General features: G+C 34.9%; 2 protein-coding genes across 2 annotated transcripts in view; both read left to right on the top strand.

The window, feature by feature from the left end:
- LOC111416579 (Yip1 domain-containing 1) overlaps positions 1-19,772 on the top strand; it is a 167,765-nt gene that overhangs the window by 10,901 nt on the left and 137,092 nt on the right. The window lies entirely within an intron of this gene.
- On the top strand, positions 6,351-8,428 carry LOC111416576 (leucine-rich repeat-containing protein 15-like). The gene is made up of 2 exons (XM_023048634.2): positions 6,351-6,441; positions 6,500-8,428. Coding segments are annotated over exons 1-2 (1,860 nt in total). The 5' UTR covers positions 6,351-6,440; the 3' UTR covers positions 8,359-8,428.

Raw genomic sequence — 19,772 nt, 5'->3', positions numbered from 1 at the left:
CAGTAACACGTTAGCCACAAATAGAAATTCAATTCAAAAATTGGATAACTGAAAAAAGAAAGGTTGGAATACAAGTTACTGGTAAACAGGTTCTGCGACAAGCAAAATTAGGAGGAGTTAGAAATTACATTTAACAATCTCCAAAATGGATATATTATTTCATGAAAAGAAATGATTTTGTAAGAAGAGCTGCAACATTGGTGGGACAACATTTGCCTGCAAATTGGGAAGAAAAGTTAATACAATTTCAACATTTCGTAACCGAAAACAAAACAAATGTGGACTTACCTAACATTGGGAATATGGATGAAGTACCAGTGAGTTTTGACATACCATCAAAATTTACTTTTGCAAAAAAAAAAGGCAGTGATGACATAAAAATTGTAACTACTGGAGATGAAAAATCTAATTTCACAGTGGCTTTAAGTGTTCTTGCTAGTGGCAAGAAACTGCCACCATATGTAATATTTAAAAGAAAAACACGCCCAAAAGGAAATTTTCCAAAAAGTGTTATTATTTCGGCTAATGAAAAGGGATGGATGTCTTCGAATGAAATGGAGCTATGGCTAACTGAAATTTGGAACAAACGCCCTGGATCATTTTTTAAAAGGGATAATGGCCTATTAATATTGGACTCAAAAAATAAATTTAAAAAAATTCAAACAATACCTGCAGTTATACCTGGAGGATTAACGAAACTGTTACAGCCGTTGGATATTTCAGTTAATAAATCTTTTAAAGCAAAACTAAGAGATTTGTGGGGGAAATTTATGATTAATTCTTATAATGCTTATAAAGAAACAGGAAAACCGATAAAGCGTGTGTCTTATGACGAAATCGTTAATTGGATTGACACAGCGTGGCAAAATATTTCTGAAGACGTCATTAAAAACGGATTTAGAAAGACTAAAATAAAATTCTACAATGAAGAAATAATTCCAAATGAGCAACTACAAGAAGATGAACTTATAAATGAAGGAGAAGTAAACGATCAGGAAGAAAGCAACGAAAAGAATCACGAGGACGATCATTTATTGTATGACTGCCTTTTGTCAGGCTTCGATTCGGATGGACCAGGTCAAGAAGAAGACATGGATTTTATGATCTCATAGAACAGTTGTTATCTATCTACACATAGTAGTAGGTACATAAATTGTTTTACTTCTCATAGAATATATCTTTTGTTTTAATGTAGAATATATTATATTGTTTCATTAAAATAATTTTTTTTTAATTACCTAGATATCTACGTAAATAAACTTTTATTAAAAATAAAAAAGTACTATTTTTGAAATGTTTTGCAACTATTTGCTATATTTTGATATTTAAATTCTATCCGTCAAAGAAAACCGATCAGAAAAACATTTTTAAAATGAATAACATTTTAAATGGATAAATATAATTCTAATAAATACTTAGGTACATTTTATACATATCTACAAGCCGCAACCTTTTATAAGCCGCACTTTAAAACCACTTTTTTTTCATACGAAACCGCGGCTTCTAACGGAAAAACAGGGTACTCTTAAGATTAAGAGTTATTATTATATTATATTAATTAAGTTGATTTTTGTTAAACATATTATCTCAAATACGATTAAGTTTAGTCTGAGTGAGGATTTAAGGAGGTCGATAAAAGGTACACTCAAATCGTCCTTCACGCAGATAAAGTATTCCACGCCTCGGCTATCGACCATCCACTCAACTCAAACGCGAAATCTGAGAACTTTTACAAAGAGTGGTCAGCAAACTGACCACTCTAGTGGTCGTAGTCGACAAGTCTCGTCTGTAGGACGTCCTCCGAGCCGATATGAGATCAAATATTTGTTGGAAACTTATAGATAATACGGGCAGAAATTTTCTTTTTTTATTCCGTTAATTTTTTTAATTAAAATGTTTTGAATTGACATTATGTTGAGACTTTTTTTCATTGAATTGTAAAAATTGAATTTCGTTCAAGATAAAATTTTCAGTTAGCAATTAGAGGAAGTGAAATGCATAAAAATCTGCATATTAATTATTCGCCGTTAAAAACTCGAAGATGGAGCACAAACTTTTTCCGAGACGTTTCGAGCGTAGTTCGTCCGGAGTTGAATTGCTTGTTTAATTAATCCAAAATGGCGCGATACGAAAACATTTTAATATACAATTTAGGCGAGGGACGGATTTAATGGGTAAGTTTTAAACGGCTGCCGTCTTGGCGCTAACTCGTTTTTCCTCTCAGCCAATTAAAAGTCGGAACCCTTCGTTGTTTTGTTTATTTAAAAGGATTTCTTGGACGTGTCTTTACCAAGCGAACAAACAGGAACTAATCGAACGGAGGGGGCTCGGTACTTGTACTTGTACTTTACCGAAAGCCCGAATACTAGCGTATGAGGATTGGCTCGAAATTGCGAACAAAACTTTCGGCGCGCGATGTCGCCGAACTGTCAACAACGGGCAACTTTGAACATAATATTAAACTGTCGGGGACACGCGCGTACCAAAGAGTAGGTGGCGCCCCGAAACACAACAGGACCGGACTCAAACGATTCCATCGAAACGTATATCAACCCAACTATTTGATTTATTAAGACATTTCAACTTTAGCTTTAAAAATCAACCCCATCAAACCTTGTAATAATCGAAACAAATATCTTAAAACCTTGAATCGACTGCTTTTATTCTTACTTTTTAATATTGTTGAAGCTGGTCCTGTTTAAAGTTGCACCGTCCTCCTCGTCGTCTAATTGTGTTTGGTCGGAACGCATCGTGCCAGACGAGATAAGGGCAGTTTGTGGGGGGCACTTTACCGCCGAGACGGCCCTTTCGTACCCTTTATATCAGTTCAGGGGGCAGTTGCAGCGTCCGGCCCTGGACCCCGTGCGAGTATTAAGGTGTAAACCTGAGTAAAGGAGGACGACGTCGTACTCGTCCCTCCGGACGCATCTAATCACTTCCGGTTGGTGTAACGGAACCATTTCGGGACCTGCTCCCAGAGGAGCGTTTTGGTTCTCTGGTGTTCTACGATAAAATTCTTTCAACTTATCTTTTTTACCTTCTTAAATCTCACAACTTAATCAAATCCAAAATAACATATGTACTATCATTGTTTTTGGTCTCTCTATATGGCATAAGTCAAGAAATTGTTGTAATGTTCGCGTATGCTGAATTACTCCCCAAGCAGTATTTAGACCAGCCATGTCCAACTGCGGCCTGATTGCGATTTTTGTGCGGCCCGATAACAAAAAAAGGAAATCGCACAAATTAATATTTAAATTTTAATAATCGATAATACAAATAATTTTTATTACTTGGTCGAATGACGTTTTATAAAACTCCTATATCTTAATATATAAAAATGGAAAGTTGTATGTATGTGGGTACCTATATACCGATTTTACTCAGTTATTCCTTGGCCGAATTTCACCAAATTTGGTAAACACATAGCTTAATATATTGGGAAGAACCTTTCATCTTAATTTTTTTGACACCGCCACCGAGGTGTCGGCAATGATGATGTTAAAAAAATAATTTGCACAATAGCGAATCCCGATGTATGGCGTTTACGAATACAGTAAATACCCCGACCTACGTAAACCCGACATAGGTAGATTCGGAGATACATAACTGCGAATTTGTCCGTTTTGTCGGGTATTCCCCTGTTTCGTTCAAAAGTGGATTGAATCATAAAATTTTCTAGTCCCTTCAGTTTATGCGAGTTCTTCGTAGAGAGTTGGTTAATCACAGAGTTGATAAACTTATTGTTTTAAAAAGGTTGTGAAAATAAAAGTAAGTAATATTTTATTTTAATTTGCAGTCCTACAAAAATGTATTCGTTTCTTTAATTATACCAGAATAAATAAAATTGTCCATAATATTGACGTGCGATGTCGGGTAGGAAGAAAAGAAAACTAGAAGATGAAAACAGACAATTTAAAAATAATTGGGAAGATGACTACTTTTTCTTGCAAGTAAAAAATAATGCTGTGTGCTTAGTTTGTCGTGAAACGATTACTGCTAAAACTTATAACATACGAAGACATTATGAAAAACATACGGAACTTTCTGTACTTTCTGGTGGTGAACGCAAGGCCAAATTACACTTACTTAAAGCTAACTTAAAGTCTCAACAAAATGTGTTTCAAAAACAAAATCAACAATCAAACGACATTGTCAGTACAAGTTTAAAAATTTCTCGCCAAAAAAATGAAACCTTTCTCGGATGGAGAATACATCAAAGAATGTTTAATTGCTGCAGCTGAAGATATTAGTCCGGAAAAAGTTCATATTTATAAACAAATAAGTCTGTCTCATCAAACTGTTGCACGTAGAGTTGATGATATTTCCAATGAAATTTCCCTAAATCTCAATGAACATACCAAACAATTTGTGTACTACTCATTAGCTTTGGATGAAACAACCGATATCAAGGATACATCACAACTTGCTATATTTATTCGCGGAGTTGATAATAAGCTGAAAGTAACAGAAGAACTCCTTGATCTTGTGAGTCTGAAGGATACAACAACGGGCAAAGATATTAAAGATGCTGTTCTAAAATGCGCGGAAGATCGACAATTAGATTTAAAAAAACTTATTGGTATTACAACCGATGGAGCACCATCAATGATAGGAAAAAACATAGGAGCAGTTACTTTAATTTGCAAACATATTGAAAGCTTGGGACAAAATAAATCATTTTTGGATTTATTTATTTGTCATTGTTTTTTACATATAGAAAATCTATGTGCTCAGTCATTAAATATGTCTCACGTGATGTCAGTTGTCATTAATATTATTAACAAAATAATTCATTAAAACACCGCCAGTTTCAAGAATACCTTCGCGAACTGGAGTCCGAGTACTGTGACCTAATATATTACGCCAAAATACGATGGTTGAGTCGTGGAAAATGTTTATTAAGATTTTGGAACCTCAGGGAAGAAATTAGAATTTTCATGAATGAGAACGGCGAAGACGTTCCACAATTATACGATGAAAAATGGTTGTTGGATTTGTGTTTCTTAATAGATATCACAACTAAATTAAATGAACTAAATCAGAATCTTCAAGGAGAAAATAAATTAATTACGAATTGCTATCAAGACATAAAGACATTCATTGCTAAATTAAAATATTTTCAAAATCAACTGAAATCGAATAATGCCACACATTTCCCTCACTTAAATGATTTCGAAATGGAAAATAAACCCATTTCCGAATATTCGCATAATATTAAAGATTTGCTTGAGGAATTTGAAAAAAGATTTGCCTACCTAGAAAAATTTGAACAAATGTTCAATATTTTTAATTGTCCATTTAATATTGATGTCAATTCAGCTCCAGGTTATTTACAACTGGAACTTATCGATCTGCAGTCCAACTCAGAAATGAAATTAAGGTTTGAGGACATCAATATAGTCGACTTTTATGGAAAATATATCCAGGAAGATAAATTTCCTAATTTGAAAAAATTAGCTATGTGTATTGTAGCAGCAAACGGCACAACATATCTCTGTGAGTCATTTTTTTCTAGATTAAAATTAGTCAAAACCAAAGACCGTAACAGAATCACCGACGCAAATTTGACGAATCAGTTACGTTGTGCCACAACAAAATTAGAAGTTGATATTAAAAAAATTTCAAATAAAATAAATAAACAAGTTTCACATTAAATACCTGTGTAATTTACTGAAATACCTATATATTATTGTGTATATCTGTGTACATGCTAGTTTGTGTATACGTATCTCATTTGAGCGCGAGTGTGCGCTAGAATTGAAATTTTCTTGTTCAGGTGGGTGTCGGCCCAGTGCCTTGTACATTCCTAAATTTTGGCCCGAAGAGTAATTTGGGTTGGACATGGCTGATTTAGACTTTCTTTAGCGATATCTGGTCAACGCAACCCAACCCTACGTCTCGTTTTCCTCCAAGCAAAACTTTTCCTTTGCAAAACTAACCAATGCCTGTATTAAGCTACGTTGCGTTTAATAAATTTGCTGTCGCCTAGATTCAAACAAAATTAACAAAGGCTATTGTTCGGTTTTAATTGGTAATTTTCTAAACATTTTAACTCATCCCACGCCTCTCCCGCATAGCACACGAAAATTAACTGTAGAGAGTCCGAGCTTTCGGACGTCTCGTTTACTTTAACGCTCGTTTCACCCGACAAAATATACGGGATCGTTAACGTCTCGTTCGATCTACGATTTGTCTATTCAATTTCTAACGGCTCAAAGCATTCGAAATCCTATTTCGATCTGTCTTTGGTAATTAACGGAATTTATCGACTTGCAAATAGCAATATCTAAACTTCTAAATATTTATCGACAAAAGTAAACTGAATTTGCTAGAATTCTTTACAGTTTACTCAAGATAAGGAAGTTAAAATAGTTATTTATTCACGAACGTTTTCAATATGAACCAGTGTAAATTCTGTTGTTGAGTTTTTAATATCGAGTAAGTATTACGATTTAATAAAGAATATTTGTTTAAAGGGGCTAAATTTAATTTTTAGTGATGGTTAAAGCTATAAAGATGATATTGGCTTTAATTGTACTGGTTTGTGTTATAAGCCTTAGCGATCAAGATTGTCATACACTATACCAATATTCAGATTGGTATAGGGGTATTGAATGCGAAAACATTACAATTAATCACGGACTATTTTCGACTTCTTATTATAGCGAGTTCCGCCGACTTGAAGTATTAGTAATTACAGAAAGTAACTTCTCTGTTTTTTCATACGATCTGACGCAAAAGTTGCCTGCCTTGAAGAAAATCACGGTATCACAAAGCGGCGTAAAAATAATTGATTATTTACGTAAAAGATCAACACCTCCATATTTAATTAGTATTAATTTGAGCCACAATGAAATATCAAAGTTATCAAACAACATTTTCAGTAGCGTGCCCACGTTAAATGATCTAAATGTATCTCATAATCGCATCGAAATAATTGAACCACTCTTCTTTAACTCTTCAATTGAAACACTTGATTTAAGTTATAACAAAATAAAAGTGTTTCCGATTGCTGCATTAGATACAAAGTTGCTTACGATCAATTTAAGTTACAATGAACTTACTGAAATATCAAATAACCAATTCGACACATTTCAAAACTTAATAAATGTATATATGTCTCATAATAACATAGAAATAATTGAAATAAGCACAACAAATAGTATCGAAACGTTAGATTTGTCTCATAATAATATTAAAGATATTACTTCAATTTTAAAATATTTCTTAAAGTTACATAAACTTCATTTAAATAATAACTTAATCAGCGAAATACCCAGACAAGGTTTTGACTCGTTACAATTTTTGAATGAATTGGATTTGGGTGGAAATAAATTGCACGAAATGAATTTTCAAATTCTTTTGGGGAACAATAAATTCTTACATCACCTAGATTTGAATAATAACTCATTAAACATAACAAATTTGAATGTTTTAAATACCAATTCGATTTCGACCTTAATGTTAAGCAAAAATATTTTTAATATCACAACGATCAAAGTATTTAAAGAATTGACTGACTTGGATGTTTCAATGACGAATTCGAGCATTATTTCTATCGATACTTTTACCAATAATATTCTATTGAAGTACTTAAATTTATCGTATAACAACATCGAAGTTCTTCACACAGGAACGTTTGCAAAATTATTGCATTTAAGTAGGTTGGATTTAGCAGGAAACAAATTACAAGCTTTGCCATCCGGTTTGTTTCACCAAAATCCATTGTTTCACCTTTCTGTTGCAAATAATCGTTTAGTAACATTTAATATGGATAGTTTACATCATTATAGAAGACCCGATTTTATTGATTTGGATGATAATTTATGGTCGTGCAATACATTGACCAAAATAATTCATCATTTAGAAGATATATCAGAATTGAAATCGGTTAGTAAAGGTAATCATTATTCGGAACCTAACATCAAAGGTAATTTATGCACCTTAAATTCAACTGAAAGCGAAACTAACGTTACAATCCAAGAAGTTTTGATACAAAATTTAGATGTTATGAGAGACATTCACGATTACTTGGAGGATCAAGAATTAATTAATAAAATGATGATTAAAATTCTTGCTTCACCCAAAAATAATTCATTACGAAATAACGTCGCTATCGAAAATCAAACTCTCCCTGTTTTAACAACAAACATAGATAAAATTGGTAACGCTCCTTTTGTAAATAAGAACGAAAATTACGTTTTTGTAAAATCGTCTATTTTAACTTGGTTACTTTGTATACAAACTCTTTTTATGTTTTTAATTACAAGTATTATAATTTATTATTTAAAATGCCGTCGTGCTTCTGTTAGAAGTAACGGTACGTTATTACACGATATGGACGAATCATTATAAATAACTTTATAACCATAAATATGTAAAACTTAATAAAGCCAACAAAATTAATAAAAATAAATATATTATATGATGTTCTATTACTATTATCACTTTCTCTAATAAAATTGAAACATTGAGAAATCGGAAAAACTTTCCGATCCCCTTCGTTTTGATTAAATAACACGCGCGTAGCACCGTGCTCAACTTCTTTTGGCGCTCTCGATTCCTATCCCAAGGCGCAAAGTTTCGCCACTGTAATTACGAAAGTTTCCCGAGCTTTTCCATGCGATACACAATCCGACTCGACTGCATATAGGTGAGTAGATCTCTATCTTCGATGGTGTCACAATAAATACACACAAAAATATAATTATTATGTTTCTTTAAATATTCTCATATTTGATTCATCAAATATCGTCATCGTCATCGTCATCAAAAAAGTCATCGTAATAAGTCGTTCCCACCTAAGTTACAACAGCAATGAAAGATAATAGACATAAAAGAAAATATTGGAAATGGAGCCTGTAATAACTATGTAGTAGTGGTTGAAGAAAAAGACTGAACAGGGATTGCAAAGAGAAAAAGCGGTTGGGCGCAATAGGAGGCTACTGGTAATAGCAAAAAGAAACTGTAATGACTAGTAGGTGATTGAACTGCAACGATGAAGACTGGTAATAGGAGAAACAGGCTTAATAGAGACGGTAAATGCAAGCTATTAAGTAGACAGAAAAGAAGTTGACTGGAAGGAGACTAGTAGTAGAAAAAAGGCTCCACAAAGACTAAAAAGACAAGATGGTGACCGGACAAGAAGAAAGTATAGTACAAAAGTACTGCTAATAGAAGACAGAGACTGAATAGGGATTGTAGTAAGAAGTACGTGATTAATCAGAAAGGAATAAGACTTGTAAGAAAAAAAAGAGACTATAAAGAGTTCTTCCCATGCACCTTGCATTATACAACGTCCTAGATGTGGGCGATTCAACATTCGTTACTTGAGGATCATTAACTTTAATAAACAAAACTGACCTTTCTCTGAACATTCCAGATCGAAAACATTCCACACCGCATCTTACTAATAATTCGATTATTATACGAAGACTTGGATATAACTGTAACAGACTTACAACAGGTATAAGTACGAAGGCTTTCACAGCCGGTGTTAATTAAACTAAAACTAGAACTAACACTAGCACTAACACTAGACCTAGAACTAGAAACTTAGAAAAACAAGTTCGAAGTCAACTTGTTTCTGAAGAAGGTTGCAACATGGCATCGGAAACGTCAAAATTTTTTTCAAAAAACGCACGGCTTAACCCGAAAGTTTCTAGTTCTAGATTTAGCGTTAGTTTTAATTTAATTACAACAGGTAATTTGTAAACGGTAATAGTATATTAAAAAACAAGTTTCGTAAGACACGTTTGAAATGCACGAATTCAAGTTTAATGAATGAGTGCTTTAAGTCTTATGAAACGTGTTTTTTATGCTGTTTTTTGTAATTCGCGTTTTTATCCTTTTTTTTTTCTCAAAAATATAAATTTTGACAATGTAGGAAAATAGGTATGTAGCAGTTGGTAACACTTGAAAATAGAAATTTAAATTGACAAGTAGAAATTGTCAAAACACAAAATGTATTCACCTGACAAAAATGTTTCATGTACAGGGTGGTTCAAATTCGATGTCCGAATAGGCTATCTCGGAAACTATAAGAACTAGAAAAAAAGTAGCTGACATGTCTTGATCTCTTTTTTTAAATAAGTTCCAATGTCGAAAACCTCAAAACGCTATCGTCTTTTGTTTTTCCCCTAGAGGCCAAAATTGAAAATATCGTAAAACCAGCAAGTTCAATTATCTTGGTTATTATTATAGCTGGAGTATTATAACTAAGACATTATATGGACACTTTTTTACAGAGAATTTGATGACGTAGTCAAAAAAATTTTTTCGGTTTTAGATTTTGAGATATTATCACAATGTTCGTTTTTTTAAATGGAAATAACCACTGATTATTCGCTTATTAAATTCGTTATTTTTTTCTGATTATAAAAATATAGGGTTTGACGGGTCTATTTCTTATTGTTTTAGAATAAAGCTAAAAATTAACTTTTCTTTTAGGGTCTTCCAAAAAATTAAATTTACAGTTTCCTGTAAATTATAACTAAAAATTAAAAACACATATTAACGATATTTGAAACAAATATATTTGTTGAACTATTTAATTTATATATGTAATTATTCAAACGTTGGAATAGATTGCATTATTTCACATTTTTTATTAATATTTAATATTATTCTTAAATGACTTAATAAATTATTGATAGATGGCGCCATTTGTTTATATTAAAAAATTTTCTGATGTGTCACTTTAAAAATCCTGTTTTTAAGATGAATTACGAAAATTTTGAAAAGTTTAACATGTTAGAACGTTACATATAAAAAAAATATTTGTTTTTAAATACCAGAAGTTATCTTCTTATTTAATTATTAAATTAAAAAGCTAAAAATAAATTTTTTTTTAGTGTCGTTAAAGAAATTAAATTTACAGTTTCCTGTAACTATAACTAAAAATTATTCTACTAAAAATTTATATAAAATTTACTTTATTTTTTAATATGTTAATATGTTATTCTAACATGTTAAACTTTTCGTAATCGATCTTAAAAGAAAATTTTTGAATACAAATATCATTTAATTTTAATTTTTTTAAATTTTTTATTTAATAATAATATTAAATATTAATAAAAAATGTGAAATAATGCAATCTATTCCAACTTTTGTGTAAAACAAATATAAATTAAATAGTTCACCAAATATATTTGTTTCAAATATCGTTAATATGTGTTTTTAATTTTTAGTTATAATTTACAGGAAACTGTAAATTTAATTTCTTTGACGACACTAAAAAAAAAGTTTATTTTTAACTTTATTCCAAAACAATAAGAAATAGATCTATCTAACCCCATATTTTTGTAATCAGAAAAAAATAACGAATTTAACAAGCGAATAATGAGTGGTTGTATCCATTTAAAAAAACGAAAATTGTGACAATATCTCAAAATCTAAATTCGAAAAATTTTTTTTGACTACGTCATCAAATTCTCTGTAAAAAAGTGTCCATATAATGTCTTAGTTATAATACTCCACCTATAATAATAACCAAGATAATTGCACTTGCTGGTTTTACGATATTTTCAATTTTGGTCTCTAGGGGAAAAACAAAAGACGTTAGCGCTTTGAGGTTTTTGGCATTAACAGTTTCTCGAAAAACGAGATCATGACATGTAAGCTACTTTTTTTCTAGCTCTTATAGTTTCCGAGATAGCCTATTCGGACATCGAATTTGAACCACCCTGTACACCTTCCAAAATAAGAGAAATTGCTCAGAGTTCAATGTCCTCATCATTGTGGACCTTGTATTCGATGCTAAGAACGTGTTTAAACATCTTAGACAAACATTGTCACATTGACAATTAGCAAAATTAATGACCCAATGTCACCAACTTGAACTGGTTCCATAAAATGTTACTAAAATCTCATTACAGCATCCGATGCTGTAAGGAGTCTCATTACAGCACCCGTTTGAGTACTGTTATAGCTTTCATCACCGTCGCGAATTACAAAAAAGATACTTACATAGTCGGACAAAATGTTCCCTCTAATAACACTATTATATAAGGCTTTTATTTGATGAAGTGTGCATGTTGTCACGAAATCAAGAAGTAGCGAATCGAGTACGCTTCGCTTCCGAGTACCACTGGGATCAAATGTTTACCTTAACAAATGAAGTGAATATAAAAGATACAAGAGACAAAACTGAAATGTTTTCGTAATTCAAATGAAACACGCGATTCCGACGCCGCGCCATAAACAACCGTTTTTCAGTTCGCGTCTTCGCGTAATTCGATAATTGATTTCTGCCGAAATCCATTCGAAAGTTAGGAACGTCGACGTCGTCCGGCGGCGACTCTCAAAGCCATGATTCATACGGGATGACGAATATGAGTCGCATGTCGCCGTACGCATAAATATAGGAGGGTCGGAATCGGGCTTAAGGCTGATTTATGACCGCAGGAGGGATAATGCGGGTTCGATCCGTGACCGTTTTTTTCTAGTGCTCTATTTGCATTGTTATTATTGTCACCCCGCCCACCACGAAGTTCTCTCACGAAGAAGAACTTTTCATGCAACACAAGTTATTCGATTTATAATTATTACGAAACTGTATCATTGTCAGTTGTAAAGATAGGTTAGGTTCGTAACGTTTCATTAAAGATAAATGCTTCCATTATCTGGTTAGATGATGTGGGGTTTCAAAAAGGGCACACATCGTATACGAGATTGGTAAAGTGCATCCTGAATGCACTTAGGGTTACCCTTGACGACGATGACAGCCTTGTGATCTTGGTCCTCTCTCCATCGACGGGAGCCGATCGCCGGATGTTGAAAATCCAATTAATTACGGCAACGCTGAAATATACACTCGCCTTGCATCGATACTAATTGAGAGAGCATAGTAGGTAGAGAAGAGTCTCTTCACTTGGCAGTCTTGTCAAATGGGCGACGCGCTCCGGAATGTGAATATCGAATTAGCCCAACACAAAGAGGAACGTTTAATCGAATCAGAATTAATCGAATAGCGGCGTGCACTTCGTCGAAATATAATGGCCCCTAAGAGCTTTAATTATTGTCGTCTTATTCGATTTGTGTTCGGTTTGGGTTTTAATTAATACATAAAAATTATCTTGCGTAAATTACTTGAAAGCTGAGTGTAAACTTCAATGGTATTCTGGTTATTTAATCCTAATAGATTGGTACTCGGTAATAAAACGGTCTCGTGATTGTTAATATTTTTGGTGTGACGTCAACTGTCCGCGTTAATTGGCATTTGTCACGTTAAATTACGACACTCGAGCCTCAATTAATTACTTAAATCATCGGATTCGGTGCTAATTAATCCGCGATTATCAAACCAAACTAAATCGATCGTTTTCTTTCGAAACAATAAGGTAACTGTCGCTTACAATTTGCGTTGATCGTTACAAACGGAGGGGTCGCGTGCGCTTTACGGAAAAGAAGGAAAAAACCTGGGTTTACACTGGAAGATGAAGAAATATCAAAGGGACTCGCTTTGGGACGCCGCCTCTTTGCACGCAAAGTTCAGATTTATCTACCCACGGAAGCGTCAGATCCTATCTCGCATTGTTTGCACAGCGACGTTCCCTCCTATATTTGTGAAATAAAAAGTCGACGGGGAATTTGTCTTAATGCGCGCCGGAATTAATTAAACCTTGGGATTCTTGCTCGTTCTCTCGATGAAATATAATTCAGAATTCGGTTGAAAACCGATTGGGATTAATTGGCCCACGAAATCTACTAGTCGGCACGTTAGGTCAGCCGCTAAATTTGATCGATTAGCTACCAGAAGAAACCGGTTTCCGTTTAGGTCAGCGTCAGATAACTGACAAGGCAATTAACTCCGCCGCGGGGTATTGAATATCTGAGTAATATCCTGTTCAGGACTGCAAATTCTAGATTACCACTATTTAGAACATTTCAAGAATTAATAAAGATATGGAAATTAGTAATTAAGTAATTCAATAGAAAATCACTGGTAACGTAACGCTAACGTTTAACACGATTACTTAATGTTTCTAGTTCTAGAATCTGGATCTAGTGTTAGTTCCATTTTTGGTAGGAACGAATGGGATGAAGAATGCAGGCAGGCGAAAGGGAGGCAAGGAGAAGATTGAGGCAGTGGCGGAGAGGAGAGGTTCTGGTGGACAGTTATAAGGAGGCAAGAAGAAGGTACAAAGAAGTATGTGGGACAAAGAAAAGGGAGTTGAGGTTGAGGTAGAAGATAGACTGTTTAATGAAATTTAATTACGGATTATTTATATTACGGAGGAAGAGTTGACAACCGTTTTGAGGGAGTTGAGGATGGTGTACAGAACGATGCATGGTGAGAAGCGACAGAACAGGTGAGAGGGGAGCTGTTAAAGACGTTGAACAATGTGTAGAGGGGGGAAGGGTTTCCGAACGGTTGGAGGATGGGTATAATATGTCCAGTGCACAAGAAGGGAAGTAAGAGAGCAGCAGAGAGTTATAGGGGAATCAGCCTACTCAACTCCTCATACCAAATTTATGCGAAGACACTGCTGGGAAGAGGCAGGCAGGTTTTAGGAAGGGTAGAGGGGCGATCGATAACCTTTACATCTTAAAATATCTGGTGGATAGAGAGTTGGATAAGAAGGGAGGGAAGTTGTATGTCCTATTCATAGATTTGAAGGCGGCATTCGATAGGGTGGATAAGGAGAAGTTGTGGGAAGACATGGTGAGGAGGGGGGTTACGGAGGAGCTGAGGAAGAGGGTGAAGGGGATATACAAGGAAACGACTGCTAGAGTTAGAATAGGGAAAGTGATGAGCGAAGCGTTTTGGACAGGGAGGGGTCTGAAATACAATGAAAGATATCGGGACATAATGACGGAAGGGCTTTCAAAATACTTGGTGAAGGAGGGGGGTGAGGAAGGGCGATGAGGCGAGAGCGAACAGGTACTGGGCGAATTATGTGGAGAGGTTGTGTCGGCTGCCAGAGAGGATTGGGAGACGCTGGAACATATGTTGAGGGGTTGTAGTGAGCTGAGAGAAGAACAAAGGAACCAGTGGCAGATTCTGGAAGAGGGGCAGAATGCAGGGGATGGACGAGGGAGGTGGTTGGGACGAGGAAACGGAGGAAGGGGTGTGCTAAGTTAAGTTAAGTTTGGTTTGTCATGTATTGTATAGAAAATTGTTCATATCAAATTTTTGTTGAAATAAAAATATAGAATCTACTAATATACAACAATCTAGCGCTGAATAACATTTAAAACTAGAACTAACACTACAACTAGAACTAGAAAGTTTCGTGTTTAGTCGTACATCTTCAGACTCACTACCAAACAGGTTTTTATTTACTTAGTAATTCAGGTAAGTTACGGTACAGTTCGAAATTTTCATGACGTTTAAAATAGGAAGTGAAACTATTGAAACCAGAACTTGTCAAATATTCGCAACTCTAAACTGTACTTTTTTGTGTTTGTTTTCAAACGACTGCAATCGTTTTGAAAGACATTTACTAAAACGGGGTGCGGTAGTTTGTAGAGTTTCGAGGCCGTAAAAAACAAAGAATATCACGCGGGCGCAAATTCCATTAGCCGTTTCAAAACATCTGTCGATGTTTTCCACAGGCGCTGGTGGTAACGTCGCGACGCACGGGAGTCATCGTTTTATCCAAGCGAACTGCGTGCGGCCTGAATTCAATTTTGGTTCAGGAATTAATTCCCGGGCGCGCATTTCGGGCGGCATCCGATGCATCAGTCCCATTCGACGGTGTGATTGGATTGTGTAACATCTGGTAGAGGTTTTTTTGTTCGCCCGGTGAAGTAGTAGCGAAAACTGGTCCAACGGCCGCACCACTTCTGGTTAATTAAAAAAAGAATCGTCCGACCCCGATAATACGTTTTCGAGGTTTTCCTCATTTTTCCGCGTTTATTCTCTAGGAGATAAATTGGATTCGCTGATTTTTTTTGTGTACGCAATTTACTGCTAGCGCATCAAAATTTGGTTATCCGTTTTTTTTTATAAATTTTGCTTTGTCGACGAAATTCGCTCATTTTAATCATTATTATAACGTTAATTCTTATCACATACGATATTGATATTTTAATTTATTTATTATTAACGAATTGGATCGAATTTGCGTATTTTACATTTCCTGTATGAATCCATTCCGGTCGCGGTTATTGCTCTAATCACCCCGAAATTGACCCAAATCCCAACGTTATCGGAATTTTCTCTGCACGTTGTGTTATTGAAATCCATCAATCCCCGTTTTCTTTGGAAAATTTTATTTTTATTTTCTTTCTCAGCGATAAATTCCGGACGACGACAACGACGACGTCGACGGCCGTCATACATCAACGTTTTTATTAATACATCGAGGTTTCGTCGTCGTGGTCGTCCGATTCAACGCACGAAGGCCCCGCGACGGTCATCTGGGGCAAACTTCCCGTTTGGCCCCCAAATAGAAATACGCCGGACAAAGAGATGGATTACCGGTACGAAGAAACGTCCCTTTTTATTGATCGTTAATGGCCCGCGCGCTGATACTTCACGAAAAGGAAGGAACTAGTACGAAAAAATGGAAATGGTTGAGGTACACGCGCTGCCGGTAAACTGGTTGCGAGTTCGTTTTTCACACCATTCCAAAAAGACAAATAGCGAAATTAAATGATCTCGATCCGTCCAGGTGACAGTACCACGATTAATCTTCGATAAATTCCCTCTTCGCATGTCCCTCTCCATTAACGGCGACAATTTGTATTGACACTCGGAGTTTCGTTTCCCACTGAGGTCGCGTCCGTATTATTTATTACGGCGTAAGCTCTAATTTAAATATAAGTGGTTAATTGAACTAAAATAGATTTATTATGGAAAATCTGAAAATTTAATCATTATTTTTTGCCTTTTTAATTAGCAAAATATAACCAAATAGTAAATAATTTAAAAGTTATATTTGTTTCAACAACGATTCACAACAACAGGTCGTTATTGTTTCAGTTTTTGGAGATAAAAATGACTGTAGTGTTGTTTATTCATTGAGTACTACAAACTCGTCCGCTTTTTGCGATAAAATTTAAAAGAGATATTTGCTGATGGTAAACAGTATTGAATTATTCAGACACCGGTTGGTTTTTTTCCACTATTTTCGAGCGCCGCCTGCAACGTCCAAATAAATAAATAATTTCCCATAAATAATTTTGGTTCGACGATGTGTGCGGTGTAATTTTTACCTGGACTACTGGTATAATAATTAATGTTGACGCTTCATGTCGCGATACCACGTCGTCAATAAAATTACGAGACGTACAATCACATTTTAACGCGAAATTATTCCAATTTGGGATTGAAAATGTAACCCATTGTCATTGAAATTTTTTATAATTACTTTATTACTTTTAGGATTTTAATGTGATGTATTGTAGCGCCTCGTCACGGCTATTCATGTAAGATTTTGCTCAAGGTCACTTACAGCCGACTTACAGCGAATTGTTGAATATTACAGTATATTCTTCTCAAATATGGTCTTAAAGTTTGAAGATATCACAAATGCTGGTTATTTAAAAAAAAAACTAAATGTAAAAACAATATTTTAAAACCGGCGAGACGATAGCAACAAACCGCCCAGCAACAAACTTTTTCCTTTATATTTCCACCTACTTCTAGGGCCCATATCTTTGTTATTTAGAAAGATAGCGAAAAACTAAGCACACGGTTGGAAAGCTTGGTCTTTTCTCTATCATAAACCGAGTTTTCGTCCGTCGATATGTTGATAATAAGAGCAAGAAAAAATAAGAAACGTCGCGCTGCATTCAATTTACCTTAAAATTACCAAACTTCACGGCCTTGTGGACCAGACGAAAATTTAATAAATGGTTTACATATTCGGAAAGAGCTGACCTTGGACTATCTTATTCCGAGTTTTCGTCCGTCAATATCTGTCAGCGTCTGTCAAAAAAACGCCCCTGAAAAGGAGCCTACAGTTGGCAACAAACTTTACTTTTGTATTTCCATCTATGTACTTTTCGGACGGATATCTTTGTTATTTATAACGCTAGCGAAAAACTAAGCACACGGTTGGAAAGCTTGGTCATTTCTCTGTCTTAAACCGCTATTTTCCTCCGCCGATATGTTGATAATGAGAGCAAAAAAAAATAAGAAACGTCGCGCTGCCACGAATTTTTGCCGCGGCTAAACCACGCTTGGGTGAATAACTCTCTTATATGACGTGGAGAAAACTCTAGAACTATATTCATCTTATGGGAAATTTTCTGCTCTTTTCAACGGTATATAACACATCTCAATCACACGTTTGCACAATCGTTTTTCAGCCCAGCAACAAACTTTCCCCTTGTATTTCCGTCTACTTTTCGGTCCAATATTTTCGTTATCTAGAAAAATAGCGATAAATTTGCAGCCCTTATTAGAAGGAAATTCAACAAATGGTTTACATATTCGAAAAGAGCTAACCTTGGCCTGTCTTATTTCGAATTTTCATTTACAGACGCCGTCAATATCTGCCAGCGTCTGTAAAAGAAACGCACCTGAAAGACATCTTACAGGTGGCAGAACGCAATCACTTCTTAACCTAACTTTCTTATATGATGAAGGAAAAATTGGAACAAAGTTTTACCTGAGAGAGAATCCTAACTTCATTTCATGTTGACAGGTAATTTTTCATTCACTCTTAATTTATTTAAAACCGTTTAAAAACATATAAGTACGAAGGGTTTCACGGCCGGTGTTAATAAAACTAAAACTAACACTAGCACTATCACTACAACTAACACTAGACCTAGAACTAGAAACTTTCGGGTTGAGCCGTGCGTTTTTTGAAAAAATTTTTGACGTTTCGGGTGCCATGTTGCAACCTTCTTCAGAAAACAAGTTGGAAGCGAACCCGAAAGTTTCTAGTTCTAGGTCTAGTGCTAGTTCTAGTGATAGTGCTAGTGTTAGTTCTAGTTTTAGTTTTACGTTTAGAAACATGTTAAACTGTTCAAAAAGGAAAGATTATTTCATGTTACACCTATTTTATCAGAATCTGGAAGAATTTGAGTGATTTTAGACTCGAATTGTTGAATTGTGTTTTGATGGTTTTGAATCTAGTAACGTTACCAACCTTGCATTTTAACTCAGTTCATCAATTTAAAAAACGCGTAAGCGAAGTGCGTCGGACACCGTTGGAAAGAGCAGAAAATTTCCCATAAGATGAATATATATAATTTTTGCAGATTCGAATTGATTCTGGTACTTTTATGGTAGGTATATGCTATCGACCTCCAAACACTGACACCCGGATGTTCCTATCGACTTTGAATGAAACTCTAGCGGATATGTTTTTATTGGGTGATGGTTTAATATTGGTGGGTGATTGTAATTTGAACTTACTAATAAATGACAGTAATGTTCTCGCGTTCAATGCAATTTTACATAGTTATGATATGATTCAAATAGTTGATAAACCGACAAGAATAGGTCATAATTCCACGCTCCTCGATATCATTGCTGTTTCTGAGTGCGTTTCGATCATGGATTCACAGGTGATTGATGTTCACGAACTTTCGGATCACTGCCTGACGTTTTGTGAATTAAAATTGAAGGCTGAGGTGCAACTTGGGAAGCCAGTGTCGTTTCGTTCGTATAGATTCTTCGACTATGAATTATTTTCTCGGGATTTAGCCAACATTGATTGGCATTTAATATTTCACATGGATAGTGTGGATGATATGGTCGATTTCCTAAGCTGTAATATCTCCAATCTTTTCGATATACATGCGCCAATTTGTACAATTATTTCTAGACAGTAGTCCGTGGATTACCAATAATGTAAAATTGATGA

Source organism: Onthophagus taurus, chromosome 11 (genome assembly GCF_036711975.1).
Source record: "Onthophagus taurus isolate NC chromosome 11, IU_Otau_3.0, whole genome shotgun sequence".
NCBI lineage: Eukaryota > Metazoa > Arthropoda > Insecta > Coleoptera > Scarabaeidae > Onthophagus > Onthophagus taurus.
This window is presented reverse-complemented; position numbering and strand designations above follow the sequence as displayed.